Source organism: Accipiter gentilis, chromosome 10 (assembly GCF_929443795.1).
Source record: "Accipiter gentilis chromosome 10, bAccGen1.1, whole genome shotgun sequence".
NCBI classification, from domain to species: Eukaryota; Metazoa; Chordata; class Aves; order Accipitriformes; family Accipitridae; genus Astur; species Astur gentilis.
Genome location: NC_064889.1, coordinates 33741460 through 33768434, shown reverse-complemented (window position 1 = coordinate 33768434; position 26975 = coordinate 33741460). Strand labels below are relative to the sequence as shown.

Sequence of the window (26975 nt, the reverse complement as noted above, 5' to 3'; positions counted from 1 at the left end):
CATACGCCATGTCTCTCTTGATGCCAGGTCAAGAGAGACCCTGCACCCAGCTCGCTCTGCCTTGGAAACCTGCTCCGACCCAAGCCCAGCTGCAGAGCCTGCGACACTCAGACCTGGAATGCCTCCACAGAAAGCTCCATTCCAGCTGCAATGCGCAAGGAAACCCAGAGAGAAAGCAGTGATAAGCCCAGACGCACATGCAGGCTGCAAGAGGCAGCAGGGATGGCTCTAACACAAGGCCTTACCATGCTCACAATATTTATGGCATGAATTTCACTCACTTGAATTCAAGAGTGATTAGTCCTAGAAGGAAGCAAGTAAGAGCTGGCTCAGAATGGGGCATGGGTACCTTGAGCTGGATGGAAAGAGATGGCAAGATCAGCACAAGAAGTAAACTAATGGGTGTAAAAGCAGGCAGGCTGGCACACCCTTTGGGATAGTGCTGTCAGCAAGTCCTGAGAGGAGACTGAACAAGAGTCAAAAATATGATCAAAAATGGGATGAATTTTTCTAAGTTACTATCCTGGTAGTTGGACTCATGAGTACAAGGGACGCTCTCTGCTCACTCACCTGCTAGCCAAGCAAGATCAAGAAGCAAAGAATAAGACATGTCTCATGTTGACTGGGGCTTTTAAATTCTTCTTCCTTAGCAGAAATGCCAGTATTTGCCAGCCTTAACCGTTTCTGAGGCTGTGATATTTCTTGCCTTGTCTCTTCTTGGCAAGCGATCATCTGTGGAAGTAACAGATGATCTAGCAATATTCTCACATCACAAGATGTCACAAAAAAGGCAGGCCAGTATTTGCAATCACTGCATCATGTCAGAAAGAAGAATCGCCACCTGATCTGTGTAAATATGGTTATTTATTTATTTTTTAAAAGTAGTCTATTTCTAGTTATAAAGGGCTTCACTCTCCCACTTTAGAGCACCTTTTTTCTTTAGTTCCTCAAATAAAGAAACCATTTTGCTCACCATTGAATCCAGCAGTCCATAAACCTGCAGCAGAAATTAACAGAAGATAGTTGTGGTGAAAACAGATGAAGAAATCTTGATGACCAGACTGACAGACACAGAGATGGTTTCTCACACACATTAATGTATGGGCATGCACACAATCATGTAAAAGTGGCTGCCTGCTATCAGCGCTTAGCTCTAGTAATAACTTTTCTGGCTATGAAATGTGTTTAACATCATCTGAAATACAATTAATTCTGCTGATCCCTCAAGAGTCCGCAAGCATGCCAAAGACATCCCAGATAGAAATCCCGCATGTGGCTATGTGACGGCTGGATTTATGTGAACAGATTCCAAGCTGGAATAAAGGACATCTTACCTTGTATTTCACACTTACCTTGCTACAGAAATACGGACATATGTTTGTCAGTTTTCTGAGTTTAACAAAATGCTTACCTCTCCACCTAATCTTCAACGTAAGCTTACAAGCAAAGAACAAAAACAAAGATATAAGCTTTGGTCAGACTCACTTCAATATAAAGCTTTTCCTGGTATGTTGCAAACAAAATAGGGTCCACCTGCTCCTGAAGAGGCTCAACTCTATCTGTAGTTACAGCTTCCATGCTCTGTGCTCCCTCTTTCACCTCCTGCGATGAAGTGGAAGACTTCAGCTTTTTCTCATCTTTTAACTTCCTGCTGCTTGGACATTCCTATTCAGGGACAGACAAAAAAAAAAAAAAGTTACATAGGACAAAACATCTTTCAGTTTGTTGCAAGATGCAGCTCCCAGAAGCAGCATGTCTTTCACTGGGTTGGAAATCAGCTCAAACTCAGGATACACAACCTCAGAATGGATCACACTGTCCCCAGCATTTAGGTTTCAACAGGCATCCCAGCACATACCTCTTTCTCTTTGCCTGCTGTCTTTGTTGTTCTTTTTTTGCCTTCTTTATCCTTACCACCAAATGACCTTCTCTCTTCTTTCCTAGTAGTTGTTCTCTCTTCCTTTCCTCCTTTTATAGGTTGCTTTACTTCCACTACAAAAGAAAGAATTTCAATTACCCAAAAGCAACATCTTCACATCCAGAAAGGCAAGCCCACTACACTCATGCAGCGGAAGTATATTACTCTTGCAATGTATTTTCTTCTTTTTATTAATCTGAGCTGTACTGCACTGAAAAACAATACCTTGAAGAGTACTTTGTTTAAATAAGGAATAAACAAGTCTCAGACGTGTATCAGAACAAGCCTGTAAGACAGCTAATAGTGAGTGAGATAGGGTTGTCTGGGTTAGCCTGTGTGAAAACCATGGATACATCTAGCTAAATTAAAAGGCTTATTTATGTGGTGTTTTTTTAATGACACCAAACCACAGATCACAATTAGTATCACGCAATCTGCCATTTTTTCTGACGCATTTTCTTATAAAAGCTTTGAGAAGGAACTGCTGAAATTGCCATTTCAGTTGAAATTCAGCACGTTTTCTGGATTTCCAACAGTCCACAGAAACCAGTTGCTGTGCAAAAAACACCACTTACCTGTTTGCTCTGGAACAACATCTACGTAGGTGTCCTTCTCAGGCAAGCCAAGCAGGGATCTCAGCTTCAGAGAGTGACTCACCAGACCATCGATTGTTTCACGCCACAGTTGGAGACTGAGAAAAGTGTCACAATCAGAAGAGAGACAAGTACAGCAATTGCTATTTTGTTTTACCCTGCGCCCAGGAGTGATGGCACCCGAGAGCTGAGAGCTGCTCTGTCCAACTAAACCAATATAATAACACCCACCATCTAAAAATCTGTGCAGAGGGATGCTAAATTACTTTCCTCATGTTAGAACCCTCTGAGGTCTCAATGGTTTGCAAACCAATGAGCTTATATGGACCCATAAATATTACTGCGAAACCAGATCTGTTCTTCAGCATGTTGGTAAATCAGCATCAACCTGCTCTCTGTGTTTACCAAGAGGAACCCGCATCTTTCTAATTTAGAAGCAACTAGAAGCTGTTGATATGTTTACAGTCTGAAAGCCTGAGCAAAAAACAGAGAGACTGTATGAGGGAGGATACAGTTATCTGAGTAAAAGTGTACAGAAAATTACCCAAAGGTTTCATAAATACAGACTAAAATAATCTTGCCAGAAATAATCTTGTATACTCCCCAAAATTACATTAATTTAATATTCTAAACTTATCTCCAGAAAAAAAAACCAAAAAGGCATATGGGTCAGCTGGTACAATTAAGCTATAAAAAAACCAGAGTGTAAAGACGACTTCTAGACCTCATATAAATATCTGCACTCTGAATCACAACGCTTGCAACAGAGATTGCTAAGGCTGCTGATCACACAATGCATTTACAAGCTTTATCTTGCAAACATTAACGCACCAGGTTTGATACAAAAGGTCTGACTGAGTTGGCCTTTGTCCAACGCAAAGCTCCAGTGCTGCCTTATTGAGCTGGGTCAGTGCTTCTTCTCGCTGCTCCGCCTCAGGGATTGACTTTATAGCCTGATGTGAGAGAAAACACAGGGTTCATGGAGCACGCCTCAGTCTTCATTCCCAGTCATCTGGACCCTGAGCTCAATGGAGCACACCATGGCTCTCTTCCTGGACACCAGTCTGAAACCAGGTTGCGCTGGGCACTTACACACCCAGGTGTAGCCCCCAATATGGCTGGGATTTAGGCAAGGTGCACACGTGACCCAAGATCTGGGGAGCAATCCCGGACCCCCAGTTAGATTCACAGTAAGTCCCTTTGCAACATCACAGGTGTGCTGGAGAACAGGGATTCTAGCGAGTTAGAGGGCCTCAAAGTAAAGATTAGTTATAAAAGCAGCAGAGAGGTTTCCAAGAGAGCACTACAGAAAAACTGTGCTGACAGAATCCAAACCACTCTTGCTTTAATCTAGGGAGGTCTGTACTTTATCCACAGCCTATCATGAGTGCCCCCTTAGGGCTCTGATGAATAGGAAGGACTCTTCAAGGAGAGAAGCCCCTGGGGAAGCCACAGGAGGCTGTAGGATTAGCTTGCCCCCCGCATTCAGTCCTAGGATGACAGAAAGCTAATGGGGGAAGAGCTTAAAATATCTATTACATTGCATGGTTCTCTTCTCTTCTTCACACAACAGCCCTCAAAGTCTCTCTTGAGAATCTCTTTACAAGAGCACTGAGGGTGTGGTCAGCAGAGCTGAAGTGCTTTTCTGCAAAACACATCATAAATCTTCTCTAACTCACAGCACATTGGGAGCAGACCTTTGGGTGGGCTCAAACTGGGGTAGGCCAGGCTATTTATTTTCCTTCATTTAAGGAAAATGAAAACACCATCAGCTTGTCATAGCACTAGAGGGAACAGGGGTGACCACCTGCTTAAAGTCTCCTAAGGAGAGGTTCCATCCTGAGGGGCCTGGTTCTTCCTCCTCCACATTCATCATTTGACTCAGAGCCTCCTGGAGTGTGTTCTTCCAACCTGGGACCTCTGTGGTGCTGCTCTGAGCAGGGAGAGCCTCTGAGGTATCCTCCTGGAACTGCATGTCCTCCGAAGTGCTCTTCTGGCCCGAGGGCACTTTCTCCTCAAGGGCTGAAGGAACAGTCATGTGCTGTCTCCATAGTTCATGCAGCTGCTTTACCACTCGATGCTGATAATGCAACTGTGATAATGGGGAAAAGGTAAATAGTGAAATGAGCTATGCCTTTCCTCTACAAACTTAATTGTTAAAGCCACTGTGGCAGACTATGCCAGCCTTCAGAAACCCAAGGATGCACCAGCCCCATGGGTCTTCCCTCCCTGCTATTTCAGCTGTGTAGCCAATCAAATAGCAAACGTCACCTCGGGATTCTTCTGGTGGAACAACTCTTCCTCTGTGGCATAGGCACCCACAGGAGATGGGGTGCGCTCTGGGGTCCGAATTCGGACAAGAAGTTCCTTCAGACTCTCTTCTACTATAGTAGCACCTTCTCGAGCAGCCAGGTCACTCTGAGGCACCACAACAAGAATGACATGTGTGAGCGTCCGTTCAATATACAGACACTCAAACAAATTCACACCCACACTAGCAACCACACATATACGTTATACAGGGTTACAAGGACAAGAATAACTGCAATCCCTGCTAAGCAGAGCAATACTTACAACGGCTTTTCAAATAAACCCTGCAAATCCTCCCCCAAAGTATACTTTTCAAAGCATAGTGTAATTTTCAGTTTATACCTTAACTGATAGCATAGTGTACGGCACATAATCCCATCCCCACTAAGTAACTAATGAAATTCATTACCAACAGAATATTAATTCTTTAAAGGACCAGTGCAAATGGTTTAGGAGACACAATCATGTCTTTATTAACAACATTACAACAGACTGCAGAGTTCTTCCATTTTATTTAGCAAACCTGCTCAAGTATGTACAGATGTTCTGTAAATAAATAATCATCTCACTCTCAGCCCTGATTGCATAGCAATAAAAATACCATGTCATCCACTCCCACCCTTACCCTTTATTTGCATACTAAGTTCAAAGCTCAGAGTTACTCAGTTGCATGCTTGGTTACCTCCAGTTTCTCTCTGAGGTCAGCCAATTTATCCTCATACACAGCAATTCCCCAAAGGGTCACCTGCAGCAGAGCTCCTCCTAATAACAGAGGATGTGTCCCAAATTCCCAGGACTCGCTGAAAATGCCTGCTCTCTCTGACTTGAAAAGAAAGAAAAACTTCCTAGTTTCCCCAGGCAAAATTACACCTGAAATAAGAGAGAAGATGCATCAGTCCGCAAGAAACCACCTGGTTAACTTGACCCTTTTCCAATCCACCCCGAGTGTCCTTATCTCTGCATGAGGCTCTTTCCTCATAGCTTAGCTGGTTATCACACTTCATCCAGCTATTTTTCTCCTTCCAGATTTACTCCCAGACACCATGTTGCTGAACTGGTGTTATTTCCACTGCACACTCCTTTTATTACAGCCAGCTCAGTACTCTCTCTGGCAGATTATGCCCAGTTTGCCATCAGAAAATGATTCACTTCTCAATATTCCACCCATTTACACTCAGAGTAGGAGCAACCTCCTTTAAGTTCTGTGAAAGGGATCTGCCTCGCACACCTCTTTTGGTGTGAGTCAGCTCTGATGCCTAGGGTGGCTTCCTAAGAAGAATCACCCAACAGGCTGGCTCTGCCATTAGTCAGACTCCGCATCTCAGATAACTCCTGAATACGTGATCTCTGCTCTATGTACAAAGGTCTCAGAGATGAGCAGCTCTCATACCTGGTCTGGTATCAAAGTAAAAACACTGCAACCTCTTCCCCTTGGTTTCTCTGGAGGGAATCTGCTGGGGAAGCCTCATCCAGTTATACCAGATGGCAGCTGTGCCATCATTGCTCACCATCAGGGAGCTTTCAGCTTTTTCACCAGCCAAAGTCTCAAAGGTGAGCCGGGCAGCAATGCCAATTTGATTCTACAAGGAAGAGGAAAAAGACATAGATAACTATGTCTACTTTACCTGGCAGGCTTTATCTTGCCTGAAGTCATACTACAAATAAGGCGCTGAGCCTTGGTAGGAGAACTTGTAAGGCAGGTCCAATGAAGTGGCCATTATACAGAGAAAGCCTGGGAATCTGAGCTTTACACCACAGAGAGAGCAACCCCTTCTGTTTCTAGCTCTCTCCAGAGCAAACATAAGGATACCCTATTATGCTCAGAATAAATCCCCCATTCTCTGGCCTGGGAGTGACACTCATTGTACAGTTGTGGCTTGGGAACTCAAGCAGGCTTAGCTCAACTAAACGATAAAAAGGGCGCAATTACCCTGCAAGAAGTGATGCAGCTGATCCAACGAGCAGGCTGGCCACAGAAATCTAAAGATGGACCCAGTACTGCTTCTGGAACCACATCAGGGTAGTCCCTCGAGGTGTCACTGCTAAAGAAAACAAGAGCCAGCATTTTCGTGGAGTGAAATTCACTTTTAGAGAGAGGAGAACCAGGGGTGATTTACAAGACCCTGTAAGAAATAATCCCAACTAATGCTTTTCCACACAGCCATCTCTTTAGGGACAGAGCCCTGCAGATGTGGTAAACTCCAGCTAGCTACTAGTCACCATCAAGGAGGACAGGACAGCTAGAATATTAAAGAATGATACCTGCCTAAGGAAGGCTGAGGATACATGACTGAATAAGGATAAGAGGCCCTCGGGTTGTGCCTGTTACGGATGGACAGGACAGGGATAAAAGGCAAATTAATGATGGAAGTGGAAGGCTGGAAAAAGACAATCAGATGGAGGTAACTCAGGGCAGAATACCCACCCTGCCTAATATAAGCTCTGGAGCCACACAGAGGGAAGACTGGAGGAAGGGCCTCCAAAAAAACTTTTCTCTCATTCTTGCTCCTTAGGCACAAGGCCCCAAGGCACAAAAGAACTGCTCGATTCCTAAATCTGGTGATTATAATATTAGAATATGCCTTTTATTGTGCCCCAGTGGAGACTCCTTTCCGTTTCATATAAGAACAGCTAAGGATACCCTTATGGACTGGTGGTACATACCCAAAATTCTTTATTTCTGCCACGAAGTAAAACTTACAGGGTCTCAGACTCTTCAGAAGTGGTGGAATGTGGAAAAGCCTCTGTTGAGACAGATGTGAAAGGCCGCCCTTTACCGATCACCTCCAGTCCATCCAGATCCTGGACATAAAGAAAAATGACCAACTCACGATTTCTCTTTCTATATAGAAAGGAAGCTAAAGTACCAGACACATGTACCAACTGCGTCAAGTACAGTGAAGTTGAGATATCTTGCTCCTACGATGGTTTTTAGAGGTAGCCAACAAATGTTCAAGAGACATGGGAAGGAACCAATTCTGGGTCTCCCAAGAATCCTAGATGAGTGCACTCCCCACTACAAATGATGCATGGATGGGAAAAGTCTCCTTTACACACGTTTCTCATCCCCAGAACCAAGTTTCAGAAACAAAAAGGTGAGGTTTGTTCTGTTTTTAAGAGGAGGGGCTACCTGCCTTCAGGAGATTATTTCAGATGCGTATCTTCCACGTGGGTAAAGGTGTCTTCCCTCTGCCCTGAGGCACTAAATCAAAGTCCTACACCAGTACTGGGCAGGTTTTTTTATTGCCTAGTTCTTGGCAGCTGCATGCTGCTGGTTCAGGCTCCTATTCTGAGGCTCCTAGACCACTCCATGCAACACTTAGGGAGGCACAACAGCTCCTTCATGGGTGTGGCCCTTTGGAAATGTGGAAACTTCCAAGATAAGTACTGTGGGGCTAAGTTTTAGATTCCTAATGCTTTTTCAGATCCAGTTCTTGGCAATTTTGTGTTACTCTACAGCATCTGACAAGAGACGAGAGATGCAAAGAATGTCCTCACTCCTCTAGTCTTACCGGCTTATAAAAATCTAGCTCCTCTAGGACAGATTTTAGCTCCTGCCGTCGATGTTTCAGGAAAAGACTCTTATCCCAGGTTAGATGGAAAGGAATCCTCTTTGGAGGCTTCACACCTGTGGAAATACCCATACAAGAGCTCATTGTCTACATACCCACATGCTTATTAATTTCACTCTCTGGCAGACTTTGGTCTCATGGTGTTTTAAAGACAGGAAGTCCAACAGATGACTGGGAAGTAGCTTGTTGTATTGGGTCTGCTTCCAGCAGCTTCTTACAGAAGCCACCCCTGTAACCCCCCCCCCCCCCCCCCCCCCCCCCTGCTACCAAAACCTTGCCAAACAAAACCAATACACTTGTGCTGCACCTACCGCAAGGAACAACTATAATGTGAAGCCTCCATACTCGCAGGAATCACTGTTTCTTTCTGCTGCTCCCTCCACACTTGTACCCCATTCCTATGGAATCACCTCTCTGCAACATTCCCTTCCTTACCCGTTTCCATCCGGACAGTGTGGGGTTTCCCTACATGAGTGACTGGCTCTGGGTAGCCACGTTCTCTCTGAGTCAGTGTCATCGTCAAGCCTGTGAGTTCATCTCCAATACGCTCGGGCTGGCTCCAGAACTCGCTTCCTCTTCGGTACCCCTGTGGGGGAAAACAAGACTCAAACTGACATTTTCAGAGGCATATGGCTGCATGCTATTTTCACAGGGACTAGAAGCTAAAAAGAAAACGGGGTCTTACTCAGCTTATACGGCTATTTTGAAGCGTATAAATTACCACTTTCTGCAGAGGAAGCCAAAATTTCTACCAGGCTGGTGTCAAAGACAAAGGACTTACTTCTAGCTAGTGCTACATGAAGGTTGAATGATATTAAAATAATGCCTCACATAAATGCAAATTCCTTGATAGTGCTATAAGTATAAAAAAATTATTTTAACATAGGATACTCCCATAATCCTCCTGACTTACCCATACCCCTTTCTCCATGGCAATCACTAAAATTTGAGCCTAAAGCTATCAGATCTTTCCCTCCCCGGAACATCAATTGTGGCACGCCCCCCTGCCATTTCCCAGTGTGCAACAGTCTTTGGTGATAATCAAGAAGTGGCACTTTTCCACGTAATGCAGTTTGTTAGCAAGAAGCCAAAGGACACCACCACTTTCCTCTAACTAGCAGGGATAGCACAGTTCATGTTTTTATTTTTGAAGTTACTGAAAACCCTGCTTGCACACTCAGCTGAAGGACTTAGAGTGGCTTTGATAAGTATCTAATGACAGGTCTTCAGAGATGTTACTCATAACACCAGCGTCTTAGCTCTTTCACAATAACAGAGCAATCAGGATGCAGAGGAAGTGGGTCTCTCACCTTTCCAGGAAGCAGGGCAGGGAGACTCCGGTCAATGATGTCACGTTCTTCCTGGATTTGCCTGTAATCCTCCGAGATGCTCATCAGCAGTTCATTCTCTGGCCTCTGAAGAATTTCTATAAAGAAGGAAGGCCAAATCATTGGTGCTACACTTCTTCTGGGGACAGCCTTTACCACTACTATTGTTCACGTGTAACTTCCTTACACTGTCCCCCACCAAATCCACTGTTCTTCCCCCAACCAGAACCACCAGCTCACTTCCCCACAGCATCCACGGCCACTAGCACTAGCAGCATGGGGAGCTCTGAGAACATGGAAGTAGACTGCAACAGCAATAGGATTAACCCCAGTCAGCTATGACCATTACAGTTTGTTGTGGTGCCATCAAACTCCCCCATCTGCACACAGAATTTCACAGAACAAGGCCTTGGCTTTTCTCACCTCCTAGATATTTCTCTTGCTTTTTCCTGATTGCCATATTACGGTGCCAGTTCTGGAGAGCTTTGTGCTCTGCTGCTGGGGTCTGATGAACATTTTTCTTCTTCTCTCCTCCATGTTCCTCTTTTAAAGCTGCTGCAGTAACATCTGGATGAGAAACCTCAATAAAATCTGCTATCTGAAGAGAAAGGAAACATTAAATTAACCTCTCCATGCACACATGGCCACCACAATGAGAATGGAAGAGGGGAGGAGAAAAGAATTCTTCCGATTGACAGTACTTTCACCTTATCACTCTGAGGGGAACAAAAACAGAGCCCTAGGAACACACAATGGAAGGATTTATCTGAGTAATTAGACTCGAGCAATGGCATTGCTGCAACACCAGCTCTTCCCTTGCAAGCCTGATGCCATCAGCAGAAGCACATATGAAAGAGGAAGCCTGCGTAATTCTTCCCTCCATGACCTCGTCCTGCACACGGGACTTCAAAACCTGCTGGTGCAGTTTCTCTGAAGGCAAGCCCTCCCTGCAGAGTATGACGAGGCTGGGAAAACCACACCTCAGGCCTGACCTGTTCCTGATAGGTGCTGAAATGCATTGAAAGGTCCTGTAGGCACCGCACTCCACCTCTAGAAAAGTGCCGCATTTTTCTAACTTTACAAACCAACCTGAGTGTTTCCTCTGGCTAAGGCTTCCATCTTGAACTCCTGGAGACTTCCCAAAATGTGATGGGGGAGAATCTCTTCACAGCCATCACCAAACAGTCCTGGTCCTACAACACACACACACACACAAAAACCAATCCCAGAGCCAGGTCACTAAAGCTAGGCTTAGCAAAACCAAAATCTAAAGATAAGACATGAAGTTTAACCCTACCGGAAAAAGTCAGTGGTTCCCTGTGTGCCTTTGGGGAAGCAGGACATGCTACAAGGAGATGTGTTGCTTTCTTTGTCTCTCTGGGTCGATATTTTCGAACAAGGTATTTCCTCCTAACTGGAATTCTCCCAGCATCATGAGGAAGGTGTGGAGCATGGAGCTTCAGAAAATAAACAGTCACAATGCAATTAGGTACATACTGACTCACCTTCATTCCTTCTGATCCTTCTAGGATACACAGAGAAGTCATATCAGCACAGGCTGATATCACTTTCCCAATAGTTTTCTGCTGTGTCACTTGGTGTCAAATGCTTCCACTCAACAGTTCGACCAAATTTTTGGAAGGGATGCCATGAGAGTTACTAAACAACTTACATGTCTTATTAGACCAGAAAGTTGGAAATGTAATTCTGAAGAGGTGGATGACTTACCTTCCCATTTGAAAAGATTGTGTAAGGATCAACAATGCTTTACTTTTAGCATGTGAACCTGATGATCTGACAAGTCATAAAAAGCAGGACAGACAAAATGGAATGAGAACTGAACTCCAAGAGTGGGTTTTGGTTTAAGTATATGGACAGCACTCTCTGTTAAACACACAAAATGAGGGTCAGTTAAAGCAGCTGTTTCTATAAGTAAAAATACATACTTTCTCCAGGTCCTCCACCTTAATTGCAAGCGCCTGGATGTCATCTCCTTGCAGAACACATGAAACAGGCTCAGGCTCTTCTGCAATTGTTGAGGAGGACAGTTCATGTGTCTTTTCCTTCTTGTCTGAAAAACAGATGAAGAGACCTCCTCTTCAGTCTCCCAAGGAAAATCCATCTTTCTCTTTCAGCCTGGTTATTCATTTCCAGCTGAACTATGTTTGGGGGGTAGGTCTTTTTTTAAAGTGGCACAGAACAATTAAATTCAGCACCTCCTATAACTGGAAAATCAAACTCTGAGAAGCTACAAGGACCAAAGCGGGTCACCAGCATTCAACTGTCCCACGCTTTATTCTCGACAAGAGACAACGGCTGAGAGAAATACAGCCTGCGCTTCCCGCAGGTAAAAGAACAAAATCCTGGGAAGTCTCCTGCTCCAGCTGCAAGCGAGGGCCCACAGCCTCCCCGCACAGCTGCGCTACGCTCACCAAGCACAACTCAGACAGCAAGCCGTTGGATTTTCAGAAGCTCCTAAATAGCAAAACAGCTCTTAAATAGCAAAACCCCTGCAGAGCCGGGCGCAGGGCAGTGCTCCCCGGCACAGGCAGGGCCGCAGACGAGGCGATCCCACGGGGGGTCTGTTTCTCCCCGTATCCTTAACCTGCGGGTCCCTCCAGCTGGGACTGACTCCCTGACGCGCGTAGGAAAACGAAGAAGAAAAAAAAAAAACCAAAAACCAAGAATCATGAAAAGGGGGGGATGGGGTGTCACTGGGCGGGGAAGCGGCTGTTTACGGCGGCTTCAACGCCCGGCTCGGGCGCAGCGGGGACCCCCAGACCGTGCCGAGGGCACAAGCTAGGCCCGAGTCCCGGCCGCCAGCCACCTGCTGGGCCGTACCCGGGGGTGTACCGGGTCGGGACTCCCGCCGGGCCGGGCCGGGCCGGGCCCCCGGCAACGCCGCCGCATCCCGCCGGCCCGCTCCGCGCCCGGGCGCCATGGCAACGCCGCCCGCACACCACCGAGACGCCGCCCGCGCCGCCTAGAGAGGCACCTCCCGCCCGCCGCTCTATGGTACCGCTTCCGGAGAACGGGACGGCGCCACCCGCTGTACGCAGGCGCCAGCTGCACACCCTCTCCGGCCCTGGCTCTGCGCATGCGCAACGCGGCAGCGGCCTAGCTGGGCCTGCAGCACCGAGGCCGCGGCCTTGCAGCGCCCGGGCAGGAGCCGCGTCCAGCAGCCCGGTGCCGCCGCCTCCAACACCCCTCTCAGCTGGCACACAGTCCTCGTATTTTATTCTCCACCGCTCACAACTCCCGCGAGTCCGTTGTGCTCCCCGCGGCTTCGCTACCGGCCCTGTCCCCCGTCGGGTTTCTCCTCAGCTCCCCGGCCAGGGCGCAGCAGGGTGGCTGGCAGGGCCCAGCGGTGCTGCAGCTGGCACAGCAGGTCGGGCAGCAGGGAGTCCAGCAGGGCCAGGCCCTTCCAGCTGCACCGCAGGCCGCTGGGGAAGAAGCAGCGGCTGAGCCCTGGCTCCACGAAGGAGACTCCTCTCCCCACCGCTGCCGTGGTACCCCCAGGGCTCACCCGCCGTCCAGGACCAGCCAGCCCTGCTGCTGTAGATCCTTCGCCTCCCCTGGCACCCCGAACACGGCCTCCAGGCTGAGGTGGGGGGAGAATTGCCCCCAGCGCTGCACGCCCAGGGTGAAGAAGGTCATTAGTGATTTAGCAGCAGGTCAATGCTGGGTTCCCCCACGGATGGCTCCTCACCTCATGGGTGATGCCCTCGTCCGTGCGAAGTCCCAGGGCGAGCACCTCCTCCAGCCTGTGGGCACATGGGAGAGCTGTGAGGCAGCACGGAAGGGGAGAGGGCGGGGGGGGGGGGGGGAGACACCCCCATACTCACTGCTCCAGTGGGCTCAGCACCACCCGCTTCCTGGTGCCATGCCCCCGGCTCTGCACCTCCCGCATCCAGGCATCGGGCTCCAGCGTCTGGACACGGGCCTCCCGGCTGCAGCCACCCTCACCCCATGGCACAAACCGCCCGTGTGCCCCTGCAATGGGAGCGGGGTGGGGGGGATGATGGAGTTCAGGGGGCACACACGGTCACGCACACCCCCCCTCCGTCACTCTGGCTTACCCGGCCCCACGCCGATGTATTGCTCAGCCCGCCAGTACGAGAGGTTGTGGGTGCTGAGGGCGCCCTGGGGAAGAGCATTGCATGGGGTGAGGGGGGGCTGGGCCTGCTTGTGAGGGTGGTATGGCATTGAGGAGGGGGGACACAGCACGGGGGCACCCTACCTTCTTTGCAAAATTGGAGACCTCATAGTGCCGGAAGCCGGCAGCCACCAGCATGGTGCGGGCTGTCTGGTACATGTCGGCCAGGAGGTCCTGGGGGGGCACAGGCAGGGCCCCCCCCCAGACCTGTGCCGCCAGAGCCGTGCCCCGCTCCAGCGTCAGCTGGTACAGGGAGACGTGGTCGTCGCAGAGCACCAGTGCCGCCTCCAGCCCCCGGGTCCAGGCGTCCCGGCTCTGCCCCGGCAGCCCGAAGAGGAGGTCGATGGAGGTTCGGCCAGGGAAGAGCCCCCGCGCCGCCTCCACGGCCTCCCGCGCCTCCGCCGCCGTGTGCTCCCGACCCAGCAGCCGCAGCTCTGCGTCGTCCAAAGACTGTGGAGGGAACGCAGTGGCAGTGGGGGGGCACGGGGGGCTGTGGCGGACAGGACAAGGGAGAGCCCCTCTCACCTGAACGCCGATGGAGAGGCGGTTGACGCCAGCTTCCCTGAAGCCGGCGAGGCGCGGTGTGCCGGCAGAGCTGGGGTTGGCCTCCAGCGTGACCTCGGCGCCGGCAGGGAGGTGGGCAGCCCCCGCGACGGCCTCCAGCACCGCTGTGATGGTGCGGGGGCTGGCCAGGCTGGGGGTGCCCCCTCCAAAGAAGACAGAGGTGACGCTGTAGGGCAGAGGGTGGGGAGGCTGCAGGCGGGTGCCGAAGGGCCCCGCACCCGCCAACCCGAGACCTCCCCAAGCACCCACCTCTGCACCTGGCTGAGGTGGAGCAGGGTGCGTGCCTCCCGCACCAGGCAGGCGCGCACGGCCGCTTCGTCCACCGCCGGCACCACGTACTTGTTGAAGTTGCAGTAGGAGCAGCGCTTGCGGCAGTAGGGCCACTGCGGGCACGGGATGCCATGGGGGACGGCTGCGCCCCCGGGCACCCCACTTTGGGGAGGGGGACAGCCCCATGCAGGGGCCCCAGTGCTCCCCACCTGCCTCAGGGGCACAAGGTGGGTGCCCCGTGGGTGCCTCCCCCCCCTTCACGTGGATGGCTCGGGGACCCCCCAGGTGTGCTCCATGACGTGCAAAGCCAGGACGCACCCCCGCGTGTGCAAACCCCAGGGTCCTGCATGCACCCCCACGTGTGCAAGCCCCGCGGTCCCACGGTCGCTCCCCAATGTGTGCAAGGCCCGGAGTCCCACGTGTGCCCCCCCCCCCCCACGTGTGCAAGCCCCGGCGTCCCTCCCCTAAAGTGTGCAAGCCCCGGGTCCCCTACCCGCTCCCACCACACATGTGCAAGCCTGGGGGTCCCAACTCCCACGTGTGCAAGCCCGGGGTCCCCGTGCACCCCCACGCGTGCAAACTCGGGGTCCCCGTGCCCCACCCCCCACGTGTGCAAACCCGGGGTTCCCCGCTCACATGCACGTAGAGGGCGGCTGTAGCGGGGGCGACCGGTTCCGGGACCGGTTCCGATCCCGGTCCCGGTCCCCGTCCCGGGCCGCCCCCGCCGGGCCGCCCCGCAGCGATCGCGGCCGCCGCCGCCGCCGGCCGCCACCCCCGCGCCGCCATGGGACCCCACGGGCTGCGGCACCGCCCCGGGGCGGGCACCGAGAACCTGGGCCGCCCCGCCGAGCCCCGGGGGTACGGCGGTGCCGGGCCGGTGGGGAGGGCAGAGCCCTTGGCTTCCAGAGAGCTTGTACGAGGGGGGGGTGCCGGGACCGAGGGCCCGCTCCCGGTGCCGTTGCCCGGTCCGGCCGAGGCTGGGGCACCCCCGGCACCCGCCGCCCCCGGCTGCCTCTCCGGGGCTGGAGCAGGGGTTTCCAGCGGAGGGGCTGTTTTGGAGAAAGGAGCCGTGATGTGTCTCCACGCAGGGTTGTGCAAACCCAGTGCTGACAGCGCCGGGCATTATTTTTTTCTTAATTTGCTCTATTAATAGCCACGGAGAAGTGAGAAATGCCGATGACAAAGACCGTGGCCGCAGATTCCCGTTTCCAGGCCAGGAAGGGGGTAGTTCAGAGTAACCCACCCCTGACGTAACTCTCCCTCCCCGGGAAGAGCCCCCGGCTGCCGGGATTTTCCGAGCGGGCAGCGAGAGCTATAAGAGCAGGACCCGGGTACAAGAAGGGCAGAAGCCCTGGAGCCTGCCCGCAGCCCAGCACGCACTGAAGCTATGCTGCCAGCCAGGAGGTTCGGCCCTTCGCCTCCTGTGAGTATTTACAGCCTAGGCTGCATCGTCCCGGGAGGGGGTGAGATGGCCAACGGGGCACCTCAGGAGGTGTCCTGGCCAGCAAGGGCTGGATGTGGCCATGGGGAAGGGGATGGCAGGGAAGGAAAGCTTCCCGGGCAGTCAGGCTCTGCTGGGGCTCAGACCCACGGACAGCGCAGCACCGCTCCCGGGACACGAGCGGAGCTCCGGGGAGCAGGGATGGGGTGACAGGGACCCATACCCGCCCTGTGCCGGCTGTGACTGGTGCTCGCTGTGTTTCTCAGCAGTGTGCCTACCCATGCAAGCCAGCGCTGACTTCATTTCTTACCGGCCAACCCCCAGCTATGGTGAGTACGTAAGGCGCTTCTAGGCAGCACAGGGGTTGTGCGAAGGGTGGAGTTATCAGACGAGAACCAGAGGAGAAGCTCCTCTCATTGCAGGCCTGTCCTGCACCTGGGTTAGTGCTGTGGGAAGTGAAGGAAAGCAGAAAGTTCTTCCCTAGACATTGGATGTAGAGGTCCACTGCATCCCCAAGATCACTGGCTGGAGTTGCTGTAATGCAGGTAACAGCTCCTCCTCGGGGAAGGAGGGTTTGCAAGGGTCCTAAAACCAGGGCAGGGAGGAGACCCGAGTTTTGCTTGCACACATCCCACTTATTCCAGGGTGGGCAGAGGTGAAGCTGGTGAAACATCCTGACACCAGCCTCAGGAGCAGTTTGGGAATGGGGGAAAATGTTGCTGGAGAGACACCATACAGAAAGGGTCTGACGCGAACCACCCCATGTGGTTTTTTTTCTTTCAGAAAGCAGGCACAAACAGTGGGCTTGTTGTCCACCACTTGGTCTGCTTCCATGGGTAGAGCCCACAGGCCAGCTGGGAGATCCAGGATCGAGACCTCGCTGATGTTTCACCTCTCTCCGTTGCACCATTTCCCCCCACCCATCGGAGGAAGCCCCAGTGTGGAAACAGAGGCCCAGCTGCTAGCCCTGCTCGGGAAGGAAGCAGGAGGGAGATGGCCGGGAGGTCGGTGAGAGTTGGCAGCATCGTTACCTGCTTCCCAGCTGGCGTGGGACACTTCTGCCGGGAAGGAAGAGGAGCTCTGCTCTTCCACTTCTCGGAGTAGTGTTTCATGGTTGGGAGGTACCAAATAACTCCCGTAAAATACTGTCCCAGGTAGGCTCTGCTTCACACTACCGATGGGACAGGAACTTTGGTATTTCTGCAAAATCCTTATGGTTTGTCTTGTCCAAAACAATAAAATAAACAATGCCAAGTCTGCCTTGGAGAAGTTTTTTGGGGGGTCAGAAGGTCCAGGGGAGGTGTGGGAACAGGGCAAGCTTTTCCAGCCAGCTTTAGGGAGCTCCTTCCCATGCCTTTGCACTCTCTGAAGTCCCTGCCCCTCATTTCGAGTTCATCAGCTGTGTTGTATGACCCAGGAGCCTCAGCAACACCCAAGCACAGCAGGCATTCACCTACCCTGGGAAGCCAGGCCAGGCTGTTATGCCTTAAAAATACCAGTAAAATACCTACCAGCATCAGTTCAAGTCCTCTGAAATGGCTGCAGCCAAATTGCTCAGAGACACACAAGGTTTTAAAACCTTCATAAGGTCTTTCAGTAACTGGACAGAATTCCAGAAATAAGCATCCTTTCCTCACACCACAGTATTTCTGTTGGCAAAGAAACAAACCCAACTGGGAAAAAAAGGCACTCTGTTTTATTAACTAAAAGTGCCATCAGCCTGATGTCAGGGAGAGGTGGTCTCCACTGCATAGCCCAAGGCACAGGTGAAAAGCAGACGCAAAGCTGGCTGAAGCGGGGCTGATTTATCCTGGTTTTTGCTCTGGCTTCCCAAGCTCAGAGCTGAAGGTGGTTCTCCATCTGCTCCCTCAACTTGTATTTCTGAATCTGGAATAAAGTCCAGAGAGGAGGAGGAAGAGAGGCTCAGACAGGAGACAGGACAGGAGGCCAGGGCTCCTGCCCTGCTCCAGCCCCTCTCTTACCTTGCCTGAGACGGTGAGCGGGTACTGACCCACAAACACGACGTACCGCGGGATCTTGAAATGGGAGATCTGGGAAGAGAAAACCAACCGCTACGCAACCTGCCGGGAACAGTGTTGCCAGCCCAGCTGGTACTACCCAAGCTGGGACTCCCAGGGCTGGATCCCCAGTTGCTCTAAATCCCTGGGCTTTCGTCGGCACATCCCCAGCAGCTACTGGGTGTACTGGTCTGGCAGGGAACTGAGGACTGGGGGACCCACCTTCCCTTTGCAGAAAGCTTTAATCTCTTCCTCGGTGCAGTCCTGCCCAGCTCTCACCCGGATGCAGGCGCAGATCTCCTCTCCCATCCGCGAATCCTTCACACCAACCACCTGGTTGGGACAGATGGATGGCGTGACCCCTGGGGACTTCCCTCTCCTCCCGCAGGGTAAATGTGCTGGCCCACAGCACGAACCCATATCACAGGATGCTGGAGTTGTGGCGTGGGGCTGTGTAAAGGCAGTTTGAGCTGCTTGACCATCCCACCGGTGCTTTCTACACGACGTCGAGCCCTCCTGGAAGGACTCCCCAACCGTTTGCCAGAGGAAAAGTGGCAGAGCGGGCCGGGCATCCGGATGCCAGCACCTTCCTTCAATTTTGCCAAGTCACTGGAGCGAGGGCTGAGTTAGAGCAGCCAGACAGCAGCTCATCGTGGGTGCAACATGGACCTATCGTCCCTCTGTGTGCCTCTGCTTCCCCCAAAAATGGGGCAACGGGTTTCACAACTAACAGGGAGACTTGGGAGGCTGCTGCAAGTGCTTTGGGATCTCCAGACGGAACAGCAGGAGAGGGATGAAGTTGAATTAAAGGATTATTTGAAACCCTTATAATCACAGATCTTCGTGGCTCGCTGCCTGTGACACCAGGAGATGGGCTTCCCAAGCCTGATCTCTCTCTAAAGTTTGCTCACACTATTTCACAAGAGTCCTACTGTCATTCCCCGCCTTGAACTGGTATCTCAGAATCCTAGAGACACGTCGATCCTTTTGAGTCCAGAGCAGTGACATAAAGCCCTAGAAACTACATAAACAAGGCTGGTTTGCAACCCATCTGCACTGGGACTGTTCCAAGGAGAGATGCTAGCCTGGCACAGGCACAACACTGACTAAATAACTGGTTTATTTATGGGGAAACTTGTCTGGCACAAAACCTGGAGGAGAACAATCCCAGCAGATTGGGAGCAGCTGCTCAATGCTGCAAATCATTGCTGTCTTGTGAAGGGGTGAAACTAAGTCTCACTCCTCACCTCCAAGGACTCATTGGAGGAGTCTTTTTGGATTTAGGAGTGTAGTAATTAATTATGAGTAAAAACTGTCCTTTCAGACTGCTTTCCAAGTAAGCATTTCAGAGGGAGCTGGGAAAGCGAACAGGCAGTTTAAAAACCAAAGAAGAATGACAGTCATTACTTTGCAGATGGTTGCTTTGCTGCTGCACGAGAGGATTGCCCAAACTGATGTGCCCCATGCCAGGAGCTCTGCCTGCCATGAGCCTCTCCTTCCTGCTTGCCAACCCATATTGTGTAACAAAAGTTGATGCTGAAAACGGGGGAAGACAACCAGGTCCCAAGCAGCATCCCAGCAGCTTTCTGTACAGGTTTCCCAGCCCAGGAACCATCGCTGCTCACTCATCCCACCTCCCTCCCGCTCACCTGGACCTCCTCAACCTTGGGATGGGTGTGGAGAAACTGCTCAAGTTCTGCTGGATAGATGTTCTCTCCTCCCCGAATAATCACGTCCTTGCAACGGCCTATAATTTTGCAGTAGCCGTGTTCATCCAGGCTCGCAATGTCCCTGCAACGACACCACGCTCCTAGTCGTGTCCCAGCTGGGTGGAAGAATGGCTGATGTTCCTACCCAGCCTGGTCTGGAGGCCAGGTCAGGGTATTGGGAGAATAACGGCTGAGATGCCACCTGAACACACGGAAGAGATCAAAGAGCTCCTGCTACAGCTGGACATTGCCATCGGCAGCGTCCACACAAAGATCAGGGCTCGGGGGGAGGCAATTCCTGCCCCTGCAGTGTACCCCCACAGCCCCTCCATCGCACCAGTAGCGAAGTGACTATCCCTGTCTCCAGGGGCACTTGGCACCAAGGGCTCTGTGCTAAAAGCTGGTTTGAAGTTTCACGGACAGATCGGAGGGCTAAATTGGGTCAGTTTTCCCTAGTTCGGAAATCACAGCCAAGGCACTCCTGTACACACCCATCCCCATCCAGCATCACCGGGCAGGACAGATCGGGAGGCGCAAGGCTGTTTCCAGACTCACCCCGTCTTGTACCACCTCTCGGCAGTGACCACCTCACTCGTCTTTGCTGGGTCATCCCAGTAACCCAGCATGACACAGTAGCCACGGATCTGAAGCTCCCCGGGAGCGTTCAGAGGCACAGACTGCCCTGTTTCTGGATCCTCAATTTTTGCCTGCAGTGGAAAAGAAGAAGAGCAGCTTAGGAGGGGATGTCTGAGCCAAACATGATGGCATGCACCGACTCCAGCGCCAGACGGGGAGGGTGGGCTGAGGTCTGCTGCAGGCAGAGGACCTGGAGCAGGTGGGGAGGGTCACGGTCACCTCTGTGTGGGGAAAGACGCATCCCACTGTCTCCGTTTTTCTGGCAATACTGTCATTGGGGAATCCCATGAAGGTGACAGGGCTGTTTTCCGTGGTCCCATAAGCAACCTGCAAACACAAGAGGAGACACGTGCCTCGGGGGGAAAAGGGACCGCACGGCTCCAGGCATGGGAAAGACGAAGCCAGTGACAAGCACGGAGGAGACTGGGATGGGAGGAAGGTGTTCTCACAAGTCACTCAGGTCACAGGCAAGCACTGCTCTCCTGGCCCATGGATGGGGCTCTCCAGACACTTCTGCCAGAGTCCTGGAGAGACGGGAGCTAAAGCAGCACTGCACCTGCCTGCCACGGCCGCCTTCGCTTCCATCGCTGTGCTCTGGGCCCCCACCACCCGCGACACTCTGGGTGTCCTGTACTTTTGACACCTCCACTGCTTTTCTTGGAGGACCCCGGAGTTTACCCTCCTCTTTTTTAACCTGCGTCTCTCCAAGTTGACTCCCTGCCATCTCTGCCACACACTGATCTTGCCTTGGTGCCCCTGCAGCCATCTACTCAAGGTGCCGAGTCCATCTCCTACAGCTCAGAGCACATCAGACGTTGCTTTGGAAAAACCCTGGAGCCAGCAGTGGGCTCCTGGGGGAGACCACGTGTCCTGCAGCACGGCTGCTTGCTCCAGATCCTTTTGTGCAGACATCAGCTCCTGTAACCCTCCTAAAGGCATCACGAGGCTGCACAACGCTCGGCGCAGCTGCACTTACAGACCGAAAGCCTCACAGCAGGACAAAAGCTTCTCGCTGCTAAACCTCCCTCACCGCTAATCCCAACGGCAGGCTCTGAGTCACCTCAGCTGAAGGTCACTTCTCCTCAGAGGAAAATTCCAGCTCTTTATGCCCAACTCGGTGGCCTGCCAAGAAAGCAGGAGCTGGGCAGGAGGTGCTCCGGGCAGCTCTGACCTGCACCGAGAGCACCATCGCCAGAATTGCTGCTTCATCTCCAGCTCTTGGGAGCTGTGTTTCAGCGGTGGGACATGCTGGAGCACTGCTCTGGTCTCTCTAACATGCTCTGCATGTTGTATGTCATCAGGCAGGGTTCCTCTCCCACCCACTAATGTCACTGGTAGCTGCTTTGCTGGCAGAGCACGGCTGGGAAAAGGCCGATGCAGTTCATTCCTTTCTCCTCCAGATCTTCAAAGGCTGACACGCGAGCAGCTCTGACCCACCGAATTGCAACAGGGCCCAACCATCTTCCTACACCCTTGGCACCCAGATCTGGGTCGTGCCTTTGGAGCAAACGCCGAGGCTCCATCGCTGGCTGCAAGGGCACGTCTGCACAGTCAGGGCTTCTGCACGGCGCTCACCGAACTCCAGGCGCTGGACCCAAAATTAACGAGGGGCTTTGCAAAGGACTACAAAGAGGCATCCAGAAAAAACATGCGCATATCCTGAACGACCTATACAGAATACTGATGGGAGCACTTGGCGCTTTCTGCTGCTCGGGGCTGCTGAAGGATCTCACGTTGGGCACAGTCTGTCATAACGGCTGATGCTCTTGTTTGACTACACCGGGGTCAGCGTGAATCCGAGATGGAGATTTGCGGGAGCCTCCTCTTAGCCAGGAATCTGGAGGAGATAGTCTCCAGGATGCTGCAAGGACCATCTGGTGCAAACTGCTCTGCTAGGAGCCTGGCAACCCAGAGGGAGCGACTGTAAATAGGCTTCTCCTACCAGACGCAATGATAGCTTCCCAGCCGGGGTGGAAACCTACAGCATCTAACGCTCAGACAGAATTTCTCTCCCACCCACTAATACGAGTCCTGTGGCTGGATCAAATGACTGACGAGACACAAATCCAAGATCTTAAACACTTATTAAAAATCCCAGCGCCTTTGTTTTTTTTGTTTTACTCTGCTGGATGAATTGCAATGTTGGTCCCAGGATCCCAGCCAAGCCCTGAGTCAACCCTTTCGGCCTCTCCGGGTCGCTCCAGCAGTTTAATTGGACACAGCAGCAGGCAGCTCCCTGGCAGGACGATGCTGCGGGTGCCGCGGCTCACCAGGCTCCTCCAGATGCCTGGCAGCCTGCCGCGTACCCCAAGCACTGGTTGTCCATGCCTTGGCCGGCGGCTTGTCCCCATAAACACCCTCACACCCTCAAGTAACGGGCTTTCCGACTCAGCCCAGAGAGCAACGCGGGTCTGAACCTCCAGCCTTCAGTCTGCTGCCCGATCGCTGCCTTCCCCTCCCAGCCTGCCGGCACTGGCACCGCTCTCTGCAGCCAGACACCAGGACGTTGCTCCTGACCTTTCCAAGACAGCATTTCTCTCTTGGGACAGCGTTTTCCCCATCTGAACGCCCAGGACTGAAGCAGTGGCTGGAGCAAGCCCTCGCACCAGCGCTGCTGTCCTTCCTGACCCTCATCTGACGCGTGGAGCATCCTCCAACGGCTCCATCGTCCCAGCCCAGCCGCAGCTCGTGATGCACGAGACGAAACAACGCTTCCACAAAACCCCATATACCAATTTAAGCTTGGAGATATCCGCAAAGATTCATAGCTTTCAAGACCCAAAGGGACACTTAGCATCATCTAGCCCTGTCATCTGGTATAATTCAGTCCAGAAAACCTCACCCAATAATTTCTGCATCAGCTCCATAATTTCCACTGGAGCTATATCTAGTGTCAAAGCACAGCTTTTCAGAGGCAAGGAGTCCAGCTCGAACCCTTGGCTTTGAGAGGAGCTAAGACAGTACAGAACGTAATTGACTGTAAAGCCCTTTTTTACCGTGAGGACCACAAGCGACCCCCCAATGCCCAGCACGCGGATCGGTCCTGCCATCTGCCATGACAAGGACAGCCCCAAAACAAACTGCTGCCTACCTTACTCCTACCAACAAGAGATTTATTCTTGTGAATCCTAAGCCTCTGTCTAAACCAGGAATAAAAAGAACATCTTAGCAGAAATGTGTTTTTTAAAACACATTTCAAAAACATTTCCTGCTAGTGCTGTTTAAACACTGGCCACTGTGGAACAGGCAAAACAGCCCGAAGAAGGAAGTTTCTAAAAATTAAAAATAAAGTAAAAACAATCAGACTCCAGTCTTTTTAGTAAACATTTGGGAGGCAGACTGATCTGGTGGGACGAGCAGGGACTCTTAAGACCCTGGGTTTTTCCCAACCGTGCCGCTTATTTACTGCATAACTTGGAACGAGTCGCATCAGCTCTCTGCTCCTCGGTTTTCCCCAGCATTCAACAGCAATAAAAACACCCACTTCCCTCCGCATTCTACTGCTGCTGAAAGGCTGCGATGAAAAGGCCGGTTTCAGTACAACCAGTACCCCAAGTGGGGTTATACTGGGTGGGACTGGAGCAGAAGGTCAGGGCTGCAGGAAGGCATGAGGTCCTTGGAAGAAACCGCCCTGGACCTGAACGATGCTCAGGGAGGATCTTCATCCCCTTGTCACCACCCTCTGGTTATGCCACGCTGGAGGATGATGGCAGGGCTTGAACCACCAAACTAAAACCTACAGAAATTGAGCTTCGCTGAAGACAATATTGGCCTCGGAAAAAAGAAGCAAATTGACCATGAAATAATAGGGATTTCAGACTTCAAAGGGGGCATAATGAACAACAGAAAGCAGACTGGCAACCCAAGAGATGTGCTAAGGGACCTCTAAGAGGCCCTTTGAACCCCTCTCAGTGCAAGATGCCGGATGGATCCAATTATCCCTAACCCCGTGCTGAGTGTGTTGTCTGCCTCGGATATCTCCACTAAAGTCAACCCCAGCCCTTCCCTTCACAGCCAGCTCAAAATCATTCTCAACTGAGCAACAAATCTTCCCTCACTCAGCTGCTCACTACCACGATCACCCTGAATTTTGCTGTCCTCTAGGGACCAGCGTCTCCTTGCTTTGGAGCTGTCCCACTATCCCAAATTATATTGGAATATTCCCTAACCTTTGGGTCAACTTTGCTGCTGCAAAAAACAACTTCTGATCACGTCCAGCCTATGTCACACCGAGATTTCATTTCTTTCCCCAGCAACAGTACCATCTTTGTGTCAAAAACGTCAGGACACAAACAAGCAGGTCTTGTAGGACAAACCTCCAAGGGTGGCCACCCTGTTGGCATTTCTCCCCACCCAGAGAGCTGCCAGACAGTCCCAGTTTGGATGGGCCTTAAAAAGTTCCCCAAAATATCAGGTGCCCAAAGCACCGTCTTTGTGTTGTAGCACGCAATGGCTTTGCCTCAGGAGGAGGCAACTGCAAAAATGGCAACCCAACTTGCCCGGGCCAGAAGCCTGCTGCTGAAAATGAACCTCCTGTTATTGTGCAGTCAGGACAAGCTGCTCCTCGTGGTCTGGAGTTAAAGCTGCCTCTCTTCTTTCCAGGCTGAGCAGAAGGCTTGAGGCTTGCAAGTATTTCCCCAGTCCTGCCAGCATTTCAGAAGCACTGCCCGGTGGCAACCAGCAAAGGCATGTGCAGTTACTTACTGGTTTATCCACAGCTTGATAAAAGGTCTTTGCTATGTAATTAACTCCATCCTCCCTGGCGCTGGGTGCCAATGTATTTAGGAAAGGTGGAATTAAAAGCAAAAAGTGAGAGGAAATACGCAGAGACAAAGTGTCTTGCGAAGGTAGAAAACGACTGGTTTGGGGGTACCTGGATGCTCAAAGCTGCTAGAAAAGGAAACTTGGCAAAAACCTAGGGGCAAAGGTAACATCCCCAAGGATTTGGAGAGCTCAGCTCCCACCAAAGACATGGCTGGAAGTCCAGGACCTTGTTGCTTCCACGGTGCATTTTAAATGTTCTCGCAGCACATTGCCATAGCTTCTGCAGCTACTGAAACCGCCTACTTGTCAGGTCTTCCCCAAAAATGAGGTGGGATGGGATGGGGCGGTCTCACTTTGGCCAAGGACAAGCAGGGAAGTTGTCACCGTGTGGAGCCGATTTTCCATTTTGGGAACAGGGGGGACTCCCGTCTGGGGAGCATTTGGGAAAAATCTGAAGTCTTGCACGGATCAGTTGTGTTCTGCAAGGGAAGAAAGCTCCACTCTTCTTCGGAGCCTGCAAAAGAGAGGACAGCAGCCCTGGGCAGAGCAGCAGGCTGCTGGGGGATGCCCGGTGCCTTGCAAGGTGGACACGGCAGGGCTGGGGAGAGGCAGCAAGGGCTGGGTGAGCTTCACAGGAGAGGCCAAGAGCATCATGCAGCAGCTGCTGGGATCAGACAGAAGGAAAGGGTGGGTGGACATCAACGGGGAGCCAAACTGGCAACTTATCAATGGGTGGAGACCATCCTACAGTGGAAGAAAACCATCAGAAGGAAGGAGGTGCACCCATCGCTACCTCCTCCAGCTCAACAAGCAGCCTGGGTCCCCACAGCACAGTGAAGCGTACCCTTCAAGCACGTCAAATAGAAACGATAACTTGGATCTGAACTCGGAGCCCCAGATGCCACCGTCGCTGATGGGGTACTTGCACATCACCGAAAGCCAGAGATTTCTCAGGTACGGCCTGGAAGCAGGGGGAATGGGACCCAGGAGATCCTCTGGGGCTCCCCATTGCCCACCCACCAGGGCTGGTGCTGTGGGGGCTGCAAAGGGGGACGGCATGGGCACCCCAGGGCACCCCCCCAAAGCTGCCCGAGCCCTCGCCTCCAGCCTGGACCCCAAGGCCAGCTACACCGGTGCCACTTCAAGAAGGTGATTGCTAGTGTGCACTGACACACGAAACTAGATCTGGATCCCCTTAAAAGCTACAGAATCAGGCTTAGGCAAGCAATGGAATATTTTAACATAACGCATGTGCAGCTGTATTGATATACCAGAACTGGCAGTACTAACAAAGATTAAACGTGGAAAAGACCATCTCCAATGTTGTATCAAAACAGCTCTGACCTGCAGCACCAAAGAAACCCCCCAAATCTATATTTACACTGTTTTAAAAACTGTAGTTATTTGCTTAGCCCACAATGCCTCCACGAAGGAGAGGAGGGGAGTCCAGGATCTGCAAATTACCAGGCATCGGTAATGTTTGCAGAACTGTTAATCAATTAAGAAAGAGAGGATGGCAGGATAATCCTGCCTCTTCTGCGATGTCCTAGCAGCACCGGTCCCAGGGGACCTGCGAGGTAGGGGGCTGGATGGGACCCAGCTCGCTGCGGTACCCCACCGCAGCAGAGGGAACACCGACACTGCTGCCATTGTCGCTGCCAGACTGCGAGCCACCCACGAGCGGGACCCAGGCAAG

General features: G+C 52.0%; 3 protein-coding genes and 1 long non-coding RNA gene across 10 annotated transcripts in view; 1 reads left to right on the top strand and 3 right to left on the bottom strand.

Annotated features, from left to right (window-relative positions):
* Positions 1–854: 854 nt before the first annotated feature.
* On the bottom strand, positions 855–12858 carry MYCBPAP (MYCBP associated protein). Of its 2 annotated transcripts, none has more exons than XM_049812078.1 (19): positions 12563–12858; positions 11668–11792; positions 11019–11178; positions 10811–10914; positions 10145–10319; positions 9704–9819; positions 8829–8979; positions 8334–8449; positions 7523–7623; positions 6752–6863; positions 6212–6401; positions 5504–5691; positions 4783–4929; positions 4319–4603; positions 3343–3464; positions 2494–2609; positions 1859–1992; positions 1486–1665; positions 855–997 (listed from the first exon to the last, which is right to left on the bottom strand). In XM_049812078.1, the coding sequence occupies exons 1-19, from the start codon at positions 12660–12662 to the stop codon at positions 893–895; spliced, it is 2727 nt and encodes a 908-aa protein (XP_049668035.1). In that variant the 5' UTR covers positions 12663–12858; the 3' UTR covers positions 855–892. The 2 variants fall into 2 exon arrangements, with proteins under 2 accessions (XP_049668035.1, XP_049668034.1); XM_049812077.1 differs by having other exon boundaries at positions 892–1436; positions 1534–1665.
* An 83-nt stretch (positions 12859–12941) lies between these two features.
* Positions 12942–15591, bottom strand: RSAD1 (radical S-adenosyl methionine domain containing 1). Its single transcript, XM_049812093.1, has 9 exons — positions 15348–15591; positions 14691–14824; positions 14403–14607; positions 13962–14327; positions 13801–13864; positions 13567–13714; positions 13431–13485; positions 13248–13351; positions 12942–13164 (listed from the first exon to the last, which is right to left on the bottom strand). The coding sequence occupies exons 1-9, from the start codon at positions 15495–15497 to the stop codon at positions 13011–13013; spliced, it is 1380 nt and encodes a 459-aa protein (XP_049668050.1). The 5' UTR covers positions 15498–15591; the 3' UTR covers positions 12942–13010.
* Positions 15592–15626: 35 nt separating this feature from the next.
* Positions 15627–17411, top strand: LOC126043542 (uncharacterized). 2 transcript variants are annotated; one of them, XR_007507465.1, is made up of 2 exons: positions 15627–16134; positions 16422–17411. It is a non-coding gene; the product is annotated as an uncharacterized LOC126043542 (long non-coding RNA). The 2 variants fall into 2 exon arrangements; XR_007507464.1 differs by having other exon boundaries at positions 15632–16134; positions 16419–17411.
* A 415-nt stretch (positions 17412–17826) lies between these two features.
* The window catches only part of ACSF2 (acyl-CoA synthetase family member 2), a 47153-nt gene continuing 38004 nt past the window's right edge, over positions 17827–26975 (bottom strand). For all 5 annotated transcript variants that reach the window (XM_049812087.1, XM_049812086.1, XM_049812088.1 and 2 more), the window contains 6 exons: positions 20735–20842; positions 20435–20586; positions 19820–19961; positions 18393–18503; positions 18135–18203; positions 17827–18039 (listed from right to left, as the gene is read on the bottom strand). In XM_049812087.1, coding sequence (XP_049668044.1) covers positions 17989–18039; positions 18135–18203; positions 18393–18503; positions 19820–19961; positions 20435–20586; positions 20735–20842 — 633 coding nt within the window. In that variant the 3' untranslated portion in view covers positions 17827–17988. The remainder of the gene's footprint in view (positions 18040–18134; positions 18204–18392; positions 18504–19819; positions 19962–20434; positions 20587–20734; positions 20843–26975) is intronic.